The 16,064-nt window shown below is 36.0% G+C and overlaps 1 protein-coding gene across 4 annotated transcripts in view; it reads right to left on the bottom strand.

The window, feature by feature from the left end:
* Nucleotides 1-16,064, bottom strand: part of ARHGAP5 (Rho GTPase activating protein 5) — a 74,253-nt gene that overhangs the window by 29,847 nt on the left and 28,342 nt on the right. For all 4 annotated transcript variants that reach the window (XM_024741998.1, XM_024742000.1, XM_024741997.1 and 1 more), the window contains exon 3: nt 8,599-8,746. In XM_024741998.1, the coding sequence (XP_024597766.1) occupies nt 8,599-8,746 (148 nt within the window). The remainder of the gene's footprint in view (nt 1-8,598; nt 8,747-16,064) is intronic.

Below are 16,064 nucleotides of genomic sequence, written 5' to 3'. Positions count from 1 at the left end.
TAAAATGTCTGAATGCCCCGATTTAGTGCCTGGAAACAGATACTAGATAGCAGTGCAGAGAGGTGGAATCATATTGGCCTACCAGAGTTGAAAATATGGAGACAGGAGTTCAGAAAGGATGAGATGTCCAGAATTTGTGAGGTAGAGTACCAAAAAAAGAGGGAGAGATATATAGAGAAAGCCTCAGAGATATGCAGAAAAGACACTGGAGTCTTTGGTTGAATACTGCAAGTGTGTGAGAGGAAACTTTCTGAGGACAGGGGCTGAGACTAGTCCAAGTTCTATTCTCAAAAGACTTTTTTTTTAATTGAAGTAGAGCTGATTTTAAGACCTTCTAATATGCAGGGCAGTAAGTGAAGTCTTCATACCTTAAAGTAGGTCTAAATAAATACTAGAATAAAAGCTGCCATGGATCTGCCAAAATAAACTTACAAGCAAGCCTAGAAAGGACCAGACTGATACACAAAAGGCTTAACACATGACAAAACAAATCCAACACTCTTTAAAGGAACACTAGAAAATTCACCACGCAAAATGAAAAATTCAAAATGTCTGATGTCAAATCAAAACCGCCAGTCAAAGAAGCAGAAAAACACAACCCATAATCAGGGGAAAAGCCAACAGAAACATAAACAGACCGAGAAATAAAATATGACAGAATCCATAAAACAAGGGCCTTAAAACAGCTATTATAAATTTTATAAGTATATTTAAAGATGTAAAAGAAAATATCAACATGATATTGATAAATGATAAAAAAGAGACTTAAAATGGAACTTCTAGATTTGACCATACAGGGGAAAAAAAAAAAAAAAAAAATCAGTGAACTAGAAGATATAGCAATAGATACACAGCCTAGGTGAAATGAAACACAGAAAGAAAAAAAGGTTTAAAAAAATGAACAGTCTCAGTAATCTGCGGAACAATTTTAAGATGTCTAATACCATGTAACTGGAGTCCATAACTGGGAAACAGAACAGGAAAAAATATTTCAATAATGGCCACAAATTTGAAAATTATAAACCATGACATCTAAGAAGCTCCAGAAACCTCAAGCAGAAGTGTTTTTTTTTTTAAAGCACACACTAAAATACATTTTTAATAATATTGCTAAAAACTAGAGAGAACAATGTTAAAAGCAGCTGGGAATCGAGGGAGAAAGGGGAACACATCATATACAGAGGAATACTGCTAAGAATAGCAGCAGATTTCCTTTTAAATATCATGCAGAAGACAAGAAGCAGTCTTTAAAAAGCTGAAAAGAAGAGCTTCCCTGGTGGCGCAGTGGTTACCCGCCTGCCAATGCAGGGGATACAGGTTCGCACCCTGGTCCAGGAAGATCCCACATGCCGCAGAGCAATTAAGCCCGTGTGCCACAACTACTGAGCCTGCACTCTAGAGCCCAGAAGCCACAACTACTGAGCCCATGTGCCACAATTACTGAAGCCCGCGCGTCTAGAGCCCGTGATCCGCAACAAGAGAAGCCACTGCAATGAGAAGCTCGCACACCGCAATGAAGAGTAGCCCCCGCTTGCCACAACTAGAGAAAGCCCACACATAGCAACTTAGACCTAACGCAGCCAAAAATAAATAATTTTTTTTAAAAAAAGCTGAAAAGAAAAAAGAAATCCATCAACAGCCTAGAACTATCAGAAGAACAAAGTTGAAAGACTACACTTCTCGATTTCAAAACTTACTAGAAAGCTAAAATAATGAAAACGAAGTGGTACTGGCAAAAAAGGATAGGCATAGGGACTTCCCTGGTGGTGCAGTGGTTAAGACTCCATGTTCCCAATGCAGGGGGCCCAGGTTCAATTCTTGGTCAGGGAACTAGATCCCACATGCATGCTGCAACTAAGAGTTCACATGCCACAACTGAGGAGCCAATGAGCCACAACTAAGGAGCCCACCTGCCACAACTAAGACCCAGTGCAACCAAATAAATATATTTTAAAAAAATGGATAGGCATATAGATAAATGGAATATACGTGGAAGTGCAGAAGTACTCATATTTACAGTCAATTGATTTTCAAAAAGAATGCCAAGGCAATTCAATAAATGGTGCTTGGACAATGGATACATAGAAGCAAACGAATCAAGCTGGAATCCTTCCTTGTGCCATACACAAAAATTAACTCAAAATGGATCATAGACCTCAATGAAAGAGCTAAAACCAAAAAAACTCTTAGAAGAACATATAGGAATAAATCTTTGTGATCTTGGGTTTGGTAAAACCTTCTTAGATATGATACCATGTGCACAGTAACAAAATTTTTTTAAAAACTGGATTTCATCAAAATTTTCAACTTTTGTGCTTCAAACGATACCAATAAGGAATCTGGGGAAAAAAATTTTGCAAGTCATATTGAAAGCAACTTGTATCCAGGATATATAAAGAGCTCTTAAACTCAACAGTAAGACAAACAACTCAATTTAAAAATGGTAAAGTATCCAGGGGCTTCCCTGGTGGTGCAGTGGTTGAGAATCTGCCTGCCGATGCAGGGGACACGGGTTTGTGCCCCGATCTGGGAAGATCCCACATGCCGCGGAGCGGCTAGGCCCGTGAGCCATGGCAGCTGAGCCTGCACGTCCGTCCAGAGCCTGTGCTCCACAACGGGAGAGGCCACAACAGTGAGAGGCCCGCGTACCGGAAAAAAAAAAAAAAAAAAAAAAAGGTAAAGTATCTGAATATATACTTCTCCAAAGACGATATACAAATGGCCAATAAACACCTGAAAATATGTTCAACATCATTTGTCATCAGGGAAATGCAAATTGAAACCATATGAGATAGCATTTCATACCCACTAGGATGGCTATAATCAAAAAATCAGAAAATAAGTGTTAGCAAAGATGTGGAGAAACTGGAACTCTTGCATATTGCTGGTGGGAATGTAAAATGGTGCAGCCACTTTGGAAGACTGTCTGGTAAATTCCTCAAACGGTTAAACACAGAGCTACCATATGATCTAGAAATTCCACTCTTAGGTATATATACTCAAAAGAAGTGAAAAACGTGTCCACACAAAACTTTTACAGGAGGGTTCACAGCAGCAATATTCACAATAGTCAAAAAGTGGCAAACAACACAAATGTTCATCAATGGAAAATTATTCAACAATAAAAATGAATGAAGTACTGATAGATGCTAACACTGATGTTAAAAAACACTATGTTAAATCAAAGAAGCCAGTCATAAAAGACCAGAACAGGTAAATCTATACAGACAGAAAGTTAAGGGGGGTGGGTGTGGAGAAGAGGGAGTGACTGCTTAATGGGTGGGGTTTATTTTGGGAGTGATGAAAATGCTCTAAAATTGAAAGTGCCGATGGCTACACAACTCTGTGAATATACAAATATACCACTGGATTGTACAATTTAAATGGGTGAATTGTAGAGTATGTGATATCTTTCAAAAATAAGGATAATTATCTGTTTAAAGCAAAACTTATGAACATATATTGTGATGTTTAAAACATATTGGAAAATTAAAATGTACAACAAAAGAACAAGGGATAGGAGGGTTAAATGAACTGGTCCAAGGTTCTTAAGCTACATATCATGGTGGTGTAATGTTGCCTGAAGATGAACTGTGATTAAACAAACAGAGTGATAAAAATCACAAATGCACAACTAACTACAGTTCTGTACCACACTGTTAGCCACATTTAACATGATTCTGAGGGAGCAGGACTGACCTTATGCACAAGTCCCCTTTTCCCGCAAAAATGAATGAAAAAATAAAGTCAGCATCTTTTAAACCAGTGGCCACATAGTAAAAACTGTACATCATTGTCCATTCATTTAAAAACCAAAGTCACTAGGATGGTATAAAAGTGATAACTGATGCCTTTTTAACTTTCTGAACTTTTTATTATTTCAAATTCTAGAGCACCACTAAAAAATCCTAACAGGTAAATATAACTAATATCCCTGGCATTGGAGTTAAAATAGAATAAAAAATATTCAGTTAATCCAAAAGAAGGCAGGAAAAGAAAAGAAAAGGAATAATGTTCACATGAGACAAAAAGAAAAATAAAAACAAGATGGCAGATTTAAAACCAGTTATACTGATTATTACATGAAAAGCCAATGATCAAATAAACGCTCTGCTTAAAAGAAGTGGATTGTCAGATTCAGATATGCTATCCACAAGAAACTATGTTAAATATAAAGATACAAATGAAAGGATGAAAAAAGATATACCACATAGACACTACTCAAAAGAAAATACCATTGGCTATGTTAATTTTAGACAAATGAGGCTTCAGAACAAGGAGAATGCTTCATAATGATAATAGGTCAGTTCATAAAAAAAGACATAATCCTAAATGTATGTGCAACTAAAAGAATTTCAAAACACATGAAGCAAAAACTAACACAACTGAAAGGAGAAACAGACAAATCTCAATCATGATTTCAGATTTCAATAGTACTCGATTAAAAAAACAAGTCAAGGGCTTCCCTGGTGGCGCAGTGGTTGAGAGTCCGCCTGCCGATGCAGGGGACGCGGGTTCGTGCCCCGGTCCGGGAAGATCCCACGTGCCGCGGAGCGGCTGGGCCTGTGAGCCATGGCCGCTGAGCCTGCGCGACCGGAGCCTGTGCTCCGCAACGAGAGAGGCCACAACAGTGAGAGGCTTGCGTACCGCCAAAAAAAAAAAAAAAACAAGTCAACAAGAAAATCAGTAAGGATAGACAAGACTTGAGAATACTCTCAAGAACTTGACCTGACATTTATAGAACCCTTCACCCAACAGCTTAAAAAACACTCTGGTGAAGGCTCCATGGAACATTCTTCAAAACAGACCACATTCTGGGCTATAAATAACAAGTCTCAATAAACTTACACTGAAATCAAACTGTTTTCCAACTACAACAGAATTAAACTAGAAATGAATAACAGAAAGATATCTGGAAAACATTTAGAAATAAAACACTCTTAATAATCAATGAGTTAAATTAAAAAGTCAAAAGAGAAATTACAAAGTACTTTGAACTGAATGAAAATGGAAACAACATATCAAGATCAGTGGCATACAGCTAAAATAATGTTTACAGGAAATTTTAAAACATTTAACATTATAGTAGAAGACTGGTCAAAATCATTATCTAGCTTCCATTTTAAGAAACTATAAAGAAACAAAATGAAAGCAGAAAGAAGGAAAACAGAAAAAAAAGTATAATTCAGTGAATTTAGAAATGGACAAGAGAGGAAAATCAATAAAACCAAAAGTTGGTTCTTTGAAAGATCAAGAAAATTGATAAACCTCTCTCAAGAGGACAAATAAAAGAAATCAGTAATGCCAAAAACAAAAGAGAAGACAGATGCTACAGACATTAAAAGTATGATAAGGAATTTTATAAACCACCTCTGCCAACTTGAATGAAATGGACAAACTCCTTGAAAGACACAATCAATGCTTACTGAAGAAACTGAAAATCTGTACAGCCCTCTATCTATTAAAGGAATTTAACGTATAGTTAAAAGCCTCCTCACAAACAAGATTCCAGGTCCAAATAGTTTCCTGGGTGAATTCTACAGAAATTTAATTAAAAAATATTACCATTCTATACAAACTTTTCCAGAAAATAGACTCAGTCTATGATGCCAGGTTTACCCTGATAGCAAAACCAGACAAAGACACTGCAAGAAAAGAAAACTATAGACCAATATTTCTTAGAATACAGAAAACCTTAACATTTTAGCAAACTGGATCCAGCGATAAAACATTATGACCAAATGGTGTATGACTAACCCAGGAACGCAAGGTTAGTTTAAAAATCAACATTTAAAAATCAATTAATGGGGTTTCCCTGGTGGCACAGTGCTTAAGATTCTACCTGCCAATACAGGGGACACGGGTTCATGCCCTGGCCCAGGAAGATCCCACATGCCGCGGATCAACTAAGCCCATGCACCACAACTACTGAGCCTGCGCTCTAGAGCCCATGAGTCACAACTACTGAAGCCTGAGTGCCTAGAGCCTGTGCTCCACAATAAGAGAAGCCCGTTGCACAGCAACAAAGACCCAATGAAGATCCCACAGCCAAAAAAAAAAAAAAAACCCTCAAAAATAAAATCAATTAATATAATTCACCACATAAACAGACTTTAATAAGAACTCTAGGATCATATCAACAGAAGCAGAAAAGCCACATGACAAAATCAACATCCATTTTGGATAAAAATGCAGCAAACTAAGAATAGAAGGATTGGGACTTTCCTAGTGGTCCAGTGGTAAAGAATCCACCTTCCAATGCAGGGAACGTGGGTTCAATCCCCGGTCAGGGAACTAAGATCCCAGATGTTGCAGGGCAACTAAAGCCCACATGCCACAACTACTGAGCTCATGTGCCTCAACTAGAGCCAGCGTGCTGCAAACTGAAGAGTCCTGGCGCTCTGGAACCCGCAGGCCACAACTAGAGAAGAGAAAACCTACACGCCACAACTAGAGAGAAGCCCAAGCACCACAACGAAGAGCCCGAGCACCGCAACGAGAAAGATCCCGCGTGCCTCAACGAAGACCCCACGTGCCGCAACTAAGACCCGACAGACTGAAAAAAAATAAAGAAATAAAAATCTTAAAAAATAAAAAAAATAAAAATAAAAGAGCCAGTGCTTTCTTTAAAAAAATAGAAGGATACTTTTCAACCTGATAAAGAATATCTACAAAAAACTGAGAGCTAACATCATACCTGACAAAAGACTAGATGCTTTCTGAGGTGATAAAAATGTTCTAAATCTTGATTGCAGTGGTGCTTATATGACTACAGAGTTATTAAAACTCATACTGTATAATTAAAATTGGCAAATTTTATTGCATGTAAGTTATGACAGTAAAGCTGATTTTAAAAACTTCCACCATATTTTCTTCAGGGTTGTTTAAAAGAAGGTTAGTCCTCTAAACAAGGGTGTTGATTATATTTACATTACAAGTTAAACCTTAAATATGGAGATGGCTGCTCCAGTCCATAATGAGAATCTGATATTCAATTCTTAAACAACTGAGAATTTCTGCTAAAATGGATTAGCATTAATCAGTAACAAAATAATACATACTACTACATCAACAAAAGAACTAGCTTTAATCTTTATATAAGTATTCTTATGGTTTTATGGTACCTAAGTATACTTCTAACAAAGCACTTAAATATATAAATTACCTGCCAGTTGACTGAACTAATTCAAATGTTGCTAAGAATTGAACTAGAATTTTCATTTTATCTTACACTTGGAATTTATTTTCCTCAAGCCAAATCACTCGACTACCATGAAAATATTCAAGAAGTGGGACTTTTTAATTATAAAAATAAATGTACAAAATGCAGTCCATTATTAATTTATTATTTTCTAATCACTAAAGAAAAGTCTTTTTGAATTGCTCAGTCATATCCACAAGGCCTAATTATATTACTAGAGAAAATGAGATTTCTTTTACCTCAAAGCAGATAGCTAATATTATAAGAACCTCTGCATTTCTACTATGCTAAAGATGGACAGAAATACATAAAGAAATTTGCCTAATACTTCTGTTGAAGGAAAAAACAAATGATTAAAGGCATATACAAATACAGGCTCTATAAATTAAAATTTATTAACTTAAGGGAGAAGATAGGCTATTTCAACTCTAATACCAGTGGATAACAGGTATTGCCCCATATTCCAATCGTTATTAAAACTGAAAGTTAGCACTTCTCACCGGACAACCTAATATGTACGTATAGAACATAGCTGACAGTCAAGATTAAATGGTATGGCGTACATACACCTAAGTAAAAATAGCTTGATTTTTTAGATAGGACATGGGCATCCTAGCTTGTTTATTCTTTAAACAATACTTGTTTATCAAAAGAGGTCATTAAGAATAAATAAAGCTAAAATGAAATTAGCTCACGTTTTCAAACCATTACATTTTGGAGTCTATTCAAATCACTGAAGCTTCATGGTTAACTTGTATTCATTTTAAATGCACATAAACATAATGTTCTGCCTTTATAACCCAACTCTGACTACTTTCTGAATAGTTTCATCAAAGTAAACATAAGAGCAGGCTTGTTTTTAAAACAGTGAGGATATCTACACACTCCTTACAAATACAACTCAAACCATACAAACCCTATTAAGCTAGTGCTGCTGAATAAATAGTAACATCACAAGCTACCTCTTGCACATTCACAAATATTGCTATGAATTTTTAAAAGAAAAATTCACGTGTAAAATGAGTTAAAAAATAGTATTAGACTTAAAATGTTGCAAACATTCAAATTACTGATTTAAATCATAACTATGATTAAACAGTAGCATAATTTAATAACTGAGTTATTCTAAATTCCAGAAAAAGGTAAGTTTAACATTTTAGTATTTGACTTAGCCATTTAATAAAGAGAAGTCCAACAAAAGCATGACTGGCTAACAACAAAACTGCTTTCAAATATCAGATGGTTACATCTAGAATTAATACTCAAGATAATCAATCCTAATGAGAACGATACTCCTCTTTCAAATTTTAGCTTGAATCAGGAACATTTGACAAACTATTGGTGTAGCAAAAGTGAAATTTTATATCAAACCTCTTGCAATGATACTTCTATCCTACCTGTATCTTCAATAAATTCCACACATTTTTCAACAAATAGTGGTATGGGCTTCTCAGCTGTAACCAGATCCTGGAGGGGCATCCCAAAGTAATTACTTTCCCAATTTCTACGTGTTGGTGGATTGAAGTTCTTAGTTTTCTTTTTTTGCTATAAGAAAACATATTCAAGTTAAAACTATTAAAATTAATTTCCTTCAGAAAAACATTAGTATTAAGCAATGTAAATAAACATTTTGTATCAAAAGATATATTTAAAAGCCATATCCAACCTAAATGTCCATTAATACCAGGTTCATTTAAAAAATTCTGCTAGAAGCAGCAACGTGACCAAAAGAAAGAGACAAAAGTGAACAGACAAAAAAATGACTGAATAGAAGAAACTTTTCCCTTTGTAAAATACTAGAAAACTGGATAGGTAAGGAAATTAGAAAAGATCATTTTTCAATGCCAAGTGAAAAGGAGAAACTAGGAGTAAGCAATGCTCAATTCACAGTTTCAGTGTGGTCTGTTGATTGGTGCATTTGTTATTTGGTCTTTGGGGAAGTTCCAAGTGAGATTTTTGTGCATAGCTATATTAGTAAGAATATAACATAGCTTTAATTATTGATTATACAATGAAGCTATGCAACTCCATGAGTTTTAACCCCATCATTACCCCATTTTCTTCCTATCTATTGACTCTATTTCTTAAATATTAAGATAATTTTTATAAAAGAAAATAACATCCTAGTTGGAAAGGAGATGTTAATTTAGTCTATTAAAAATGTTTTATTAAGCACCCCCAAAAAGATAATTTTTATAAGTAATGGACAAAACATTTTCACAATAATAAACAAAATTACGTAAGAATTTTCAAAGTTTAATCTCAATATTGCATTGGGAGAAAATGGGTTCTTAACCAGGGAGCGAACATTTCAAAAACCTAAGGAAATACTGCCTGGAATTCAACCCTTAAGGAGATTCTGAATCAGTCTTCCTTAAGTAGGGTGTATTTATATTTGTCGTAAGTATTGTTACTGACTTACAAATCACATAAAAACATACCATTTCTAATCAGAAAAGTGTGTGTGGGGCAGGCGAGGGAACACAGGCAGAGCTTTCAATGCTTAAAGCAACAGTCCTCATTTTAATTTCCAGAGGAGTCTCTCCTTTGGATGGACTGATCTTTCAATGTGTTCTTCCAAGTTCCAAGTTATGCAACTGATACCCTGCATAATCAATCAAGTCCTTTCTTCATTTCAATTTCAGGCTGCTCTACCTAGCAAACTTCCAGATCTCATGAAATCCAACTTCTAAGTCTTCATATACTATTATCACTCTGATGATACAGATTACATAAACTCTGGTAGGTACAGATTACATACAATATAACTAGTTGTCTGAAATGTTACCAACAAAGCATTGGAATACTTGGTATGGCTCAAGACCTAGCCCACCAAGTCAAGTAGTGTGGATCCTTCCTTACTCCTTAAACAATCCTTCCACTACCACCACCACCAAAACAGAACAATGTGCAAGAAAGTAGAAATGAAGAGATTGTAATTTCAAAGCTGAGGTAGGGATATAGCGACTGGGTCCTCTTCTTTCTCAGGAGCACTAAGGTGCTTTCCAGCCTGCAAACTATTAGCTGCACCATTTGATTACAAAAGTGAAAACTGAGCCAAAGATGGATGCTTTTGTTTAGAGAGATAATACAGTGGTGAAAAAGATTACACTTAAGCAAATTAATGAAAACAGCAAATGCCTAACCTATGGCAAGAGCAACAGGAATAAAAGATCTTAATCTGCAATGACACCTAAAAAACAAAGTTGTAAGAAAAGTAAGCTAGCTAGTCCTAACTGTTCCAATCAACTCTTAAGAAATTCTCTTTTTATATTACCCTTTAGGAACCAAACTAAACTCTGAATACTTCACTAAAATTGGGGGTAGATTTCTCTGGCTTATGCTCAGGGAATATCCATCCCTCAAAGTCCATAAAGTTACAAGGGCCAGTTATTTAATTCTGCAGTTACTCCAAGATCAGATTACACCAGTAATCTGAGGCAATGAAATGCTAAGTGGCTTATAGCATGGAATTTCTGGCAAAGTATAAAGGGATAATTTACTAACATACAACTGCCCTGACAGTCAAGTTATAGTTCACATATATGGGGAAAAAAAGCATAAAAAGCTTATGTGACTTTACCAATTTTTCTACTAATTTACAGTGGTGCAAAAGAAAACTCTATGTAGGAAAATAGTTTTGAATTAGACATTCCTATATTAGCTTTTATGATGAATAAAAACATATATAACTTTTTTTCTACAAGTGATAGTTCTTAAGCGTAAGAATCACTTCAGGGAGTTCTTTAGAAATGTGAATTTTGAAAAACTCTACATTATTCTAACATACAACCCTTACTTAAGAGTTGCTAATCTATAGCTACAAATTTATACCAATTCAAATTAACTTATATAATTTAAAATCTATTTCATAAATTAAACTAAGGCTAGATGATTACAACTGCTATAAAATCCCATCAAGGTTCTCTGAAATGCAAGAAAAAGATGAGGCATATGGTTATTTGGTCATTTATATCTATAACTTTTGATGAACCAATAGTCAGAAATGGCAGGTCCCAATAAATAATTATGCCAGCAGGAAAACAGGATCTGATTTATGATAATCCAACTTTTGATTCATTGCTACATTCATACAAATCTTAATTTCTGCTTAAATGCAAATACCCATGGTCTTTTCTTCCTGGCCACTTAGGCAAATCTCATGTCTGCAAAAGCATATCCAGTAAAATAAACACTGTATTTCACAAATAATATAAACAATGTTATCAGTTAAGTGTCCAGTGGATATTAAAAACTATCATTAGTATAAGTAAACAGGACCAGGAAAAGGCATATAAATAGCTCTTTACAGAATCTGCTCTTCCACTTCAGCAATATCAGCAACACAACAAAGGAGAGCATCTAAGCAACATCCTCAAATATTCAATAAATACTGTCGATACAATCAATAACACTGAAAAAAACAATACCTCAATTGCTTCGTATGTAACCAACAAACTGCAGAAAACTTAAGTAGCAAAAAACAGTTGAGGACGCTTTCAAAGAATAAATCCAGGAAACAAGAAATTTTGGACTTCTCTATTCTCTTAAATTATTATGGGATTCTTGAAATAAAAGATTAAAGAAGAAATGAGACAACCAGAGGCAAAATGTAAAGAAAGTGAAGAAAAAAACCCATTAAAGAAATGAATACCTCTTTAGTAAAAGAACCAATATGATTGAAAAGATCAGAAAAAAGTGGAAAAGATCATCAGAGTTCTCTTTTCTACTGCATCATTTCTTTGACACACGCCAAAAAATACTTTTGCTCCCATTTTTAAAAGAAGTCTTAATCTTCTTCTCTCTGCTAGCTACTGCTCCAGAATTCTACTCCCTTTTGTAGAACAAACTCTATATAAATCATCTATACTAGCTGTCTCCAATTCCTCTCCTTCCATTCCCTCTTACATGTACTTATATTAGTTTATCACTCTCATCACTCCACTAAATCTGCTCTTATTAAGTTCACGAATGACTGTTTTGCAATAGTGAGTTCTCAGCTCTCATCTTACTTAACTTTTCAGCAGTCACTCTCTTTAGGAGACGACCTCTATTATCTCACTTGTTCTCCCCTTATTAGTCTCCTTAGCTTGGCCCTCCTCGGCAACCTTGTAATACTGTGAATACCCCAGGCCTCAGTCCCTGCCTTTTTTTCTCAATATCTATAATCACCCTCTTGGTAATGTCATCCATATGCTGCTAACCCAAATTAATACTGCCAGCTCAGCTCTTTCTCCTGAACTCCAGACTCATTTGAAACCTTCTACCTGACTCTTCACTTGAATGTATAAGAGATATTTCTTTCTTAACATGCAAAACTGAACTCCTGATGATTTCCTTAAAATGAGCTCCATCTTCAGCCTTCTACATCTCAGTTGCTGGTAATTCCATCCTTTCAGCTGCCAGGCTAAAATCTTGGAGTCACTTTTGATCCCTCTTATTTTCTCATGCCTTACTTCCAAATCTATGAGATCTTAACCATCTTCACTGCTAATTCCCTGGTCCATACAGCTATCACCATTTCACATATGTAGATTACTGCGTTGACTGCTCAATCAATCCTCCCTGCTTCTACCACCATTCTCTACATACCGTTCTCAATAAAGCACCCAGAATGATAGTGACCCACAAATAACAGCCTTCAAGGCCATATATAATCTAGCATGCTTTGAACTCGGCTTCTATATATTCTGACCTCATTTTCCTCTACTTTCTCCATCATTTTACTCCCTTTCCTTACTTCCTTGTGCAAGTAAGTTACACAGCTTACTTGCTTTTTTAGCATGTGACACATGCTCCTAACTTAGGACTTTTGCATTGGCTGTTCCCTTTACCTTCTCAATAAGGCCTACATGGACTATTAAAAATTGTGATCTATGGCCTGTCTTCCTCTAACTACTGCCCAGTACTTCTAATCCCTCTTACACTGCTTTTCCTACCCACAACACTATATAAATTTTCTCATATATCATCATCATCATTATTATTTTGGTGTACGCCTGCTACAATTTAAGCTCCACACAAGGGCACGGATTTTTATCTGCTTTGTTCATTAACATACTCCAATGCTCTGGAATTCTGCTTGTGAGAAAGAGAAAAGTGCAAAGATAGTCGAGGTCTCTTCTGAAATAATGAATTTAATTTGTAGATTGAATGATCACCACAAATAGGAGTAAACCATCAAGTTACAGACATATGCTGCTGAACTCAGTAAGCTTCAAAAATCTTAAAAGCATCTAGGCAGAAGAAACCAATGACCAACAAAGGAGGGAAAATATCAGGCTAGCCTCAAAGTTCTCACGAAAACTTGGGAAGTCAGAAGACTCTTCTATGTGAATGTTCATGGGAAAAAGATTTGTCAAAGATTCTTTATTTAGCCAGTATGTCATCCAAATGTGTGTAACAAGCAACTACAGCTTTTTTTAAGTTCTCAAATATGTAATAGTTAATATTTAAATTATAGCACTCTCGAACTGCCCTAGAAATCCTAAACACATAATGAAACATCATCGGGCGGAGACAGGGCATGGAGGGATAAATTAGGAGCTTGGGATCAACATATACACACTACTGTATATAAAATAGATAACCAACAAGGACCTACTTTATAGCACAGGGAACTATACTCAATGTTTGGTAATAATCTACAAGGGAAAAGAATCTGAAAAAGAATAACTATTAGTTCCTTTATTTCTCTCTCTCTTTTTGCTGATGAAGAAAATAGATAACAAGAAAAAAGCAAATTAAAAAATAAATGTAAATGGATTAAGATCAGATCAGCTATAAAAGACTCTCAGACTTGGTACAAAACTAAACAGGAGAACCTCCCTGGTGGCACAGTCGTTAAGAATCTGCCTGCCAATGCAGCGGACATGGGTTCGAACCCTGGTCCGGGAAGGTCCCAAATGCCACAGACCAAGTAAGCCCGTGTGCCACAACTACTGAAGCCCATGCGCCTAGAGCCTGTGCTCCGCAACAAGAGAAGCCGCCGCAATGAGAAGCTCGTGCACCACAACAAAGAGGAGCCCCCGCTTGCCACAACTAGAGAAAGCCCTCGCGCAGCATTGAAAATCCAATGCAGCCAAAAACAAACAAACAAATAAATAAATTCATTTAAAAAAACACAAAAAACTAAACGTGACTAACTAACCACATGCCATTTAAACAGACTGCTAAAAACTGAAAACAAAATGATGGAGAAAATAATGATTTTTTTTGTTTTTACAAGAGCAAGGTTAACATTGCAGCTGTCTTCTAAGCAAAAAGCTTTGAACTATACAAAAGAGACTCACTTACAATTACCTAGAATTCAATCCACCAAGTAGCAGAAACAAAGTATAGCAGAAATATGTACCTCTATGGAAACAGAATAAGAAATTTTAAATGATCTCCTTTAGTCCTTGTCAAGATCTAGTACACCAAAATTAATGATAATAAAGATGAATTAAGAAGGCTGATTTTAACAGATTTACATATACTGATATATGTTACAGTTTAAGAACAGGATAAATAGTATAATTCCATTCCATCAAAATAAATCATTTATGTTGATATTATAGCAAAAATTTAAAAACGAATACCAAACTATTGACAACGATACCCTTAAATTTAGAGCTGGGTATAGAAGGAAAGAGAAAGAAAAGACTGGGGGGAGGTTATACAGAATTTTCACTGTAAATTGTACATTTCCTTTTGTAAAGGAAGTACTTTTTGAAAAGATAAAGATCACTTGTGTAACCAGAAAAAAATCAAGATTTAAAAAATTGTGTCTATGCGGGACTTCCCTGGTGGCACAGTGGTTAAGAATCCACCTGCCAATGCAGGGGACATGGGTTTGAACCCTGGTCCAGGAAGATCCCACATGCCGTGGAGCAACTAAGCCCATGCACCACAACTACTGAGCCTGCGCTCTGGAGCCCGCAAGCTACAACTACTGAGACTGTGTGCCATAGCTACTGAAGCTTGTGTGCTTAGAGCCCATGCTCCACAACAAGAGAAGCCACCACAATGAGAAGCCCACGCACCACAACGAAGAGTAGTCCCAGCTTGCCACAACTAGAGAAAGCCTGCACGCAGCCACGAAGACCCAACACAGCCAAAAACAGATTAATTTAAAATTTTATGTCTATGATATATGAACTTTAATCCTCTTTTCAAAATGGAAAGAAATAGGAAATCAAATTTCTCCCCAATGGCTTCCAATTTGAGTTTTCTCTGGTCCCGCCCTATATATTCTGTCCCACACTCAAGAGATTCTCAACATATCACAGCATGCTAAAAAATTCTGAGAAGTTGTACAATTAAAGAAACTCATGTAACTACAAGCACTACCTACCCTCTCTCTTCCTAATGTCCTCAACTCACATTTCATTGGAAAAGACAAATAGGAATTCCCTTTTCTTCATTTATACCTACAACCAACCCACCTATGTATCTCTACCCTGATTCATGTTTTCCTTCCTATGACTGTAGTATCCCCTGTTCATACAAGCCAATATCCCCTCGCCTCTTCTTTCATAGCATCAACCTGTCCCTCTCCTGGGTCATTCTTATGAATATACAAATATAATATCTCTCATTTTTAAAAACAAACATGAAAACAAAACCCTTTTTTGATCCCATTATTGAACTCTAGCTACTGACCCAAATCTTGCTCCCTTTCATAGAAACACTTCTTGAAGGTGTCATCTACATCTATCTCTACTTTTCACATCCCATTCATTCTTCACCCTGCTTCCATCTGGCTTTCTCTCCCATTCCACTAAACTGCTTGTCAAGATCAGATACTTCCACACTATCAAATCAAAAAGAAACTTTTCATTCCTCTTGAGCTCTCAGCAGCATTCTTTCTTGATCACTTCCT

This window comes from Neophocaena asiaeorientalis, unplaced genomic scaffold, assembly GCF_003031525.2.
Source record: "Neophocaena asiaeorientalis asiaeorientalis breed wild unplaced genomic scaffold, Neophocaena_asiaeorientalis_V1.1 scaffold83, whole genome shotgun sequence".
Lineage (NCBI taxonomy): Eukaryota > Metazoa > Chordata > Mammalia > Artiodactyla > Phocoenidae > Neophocaena > Neophocaena asiaeorientalis.
This window is presented reverse-complemented; position numbering and strand designations above follow the sequence as displayed.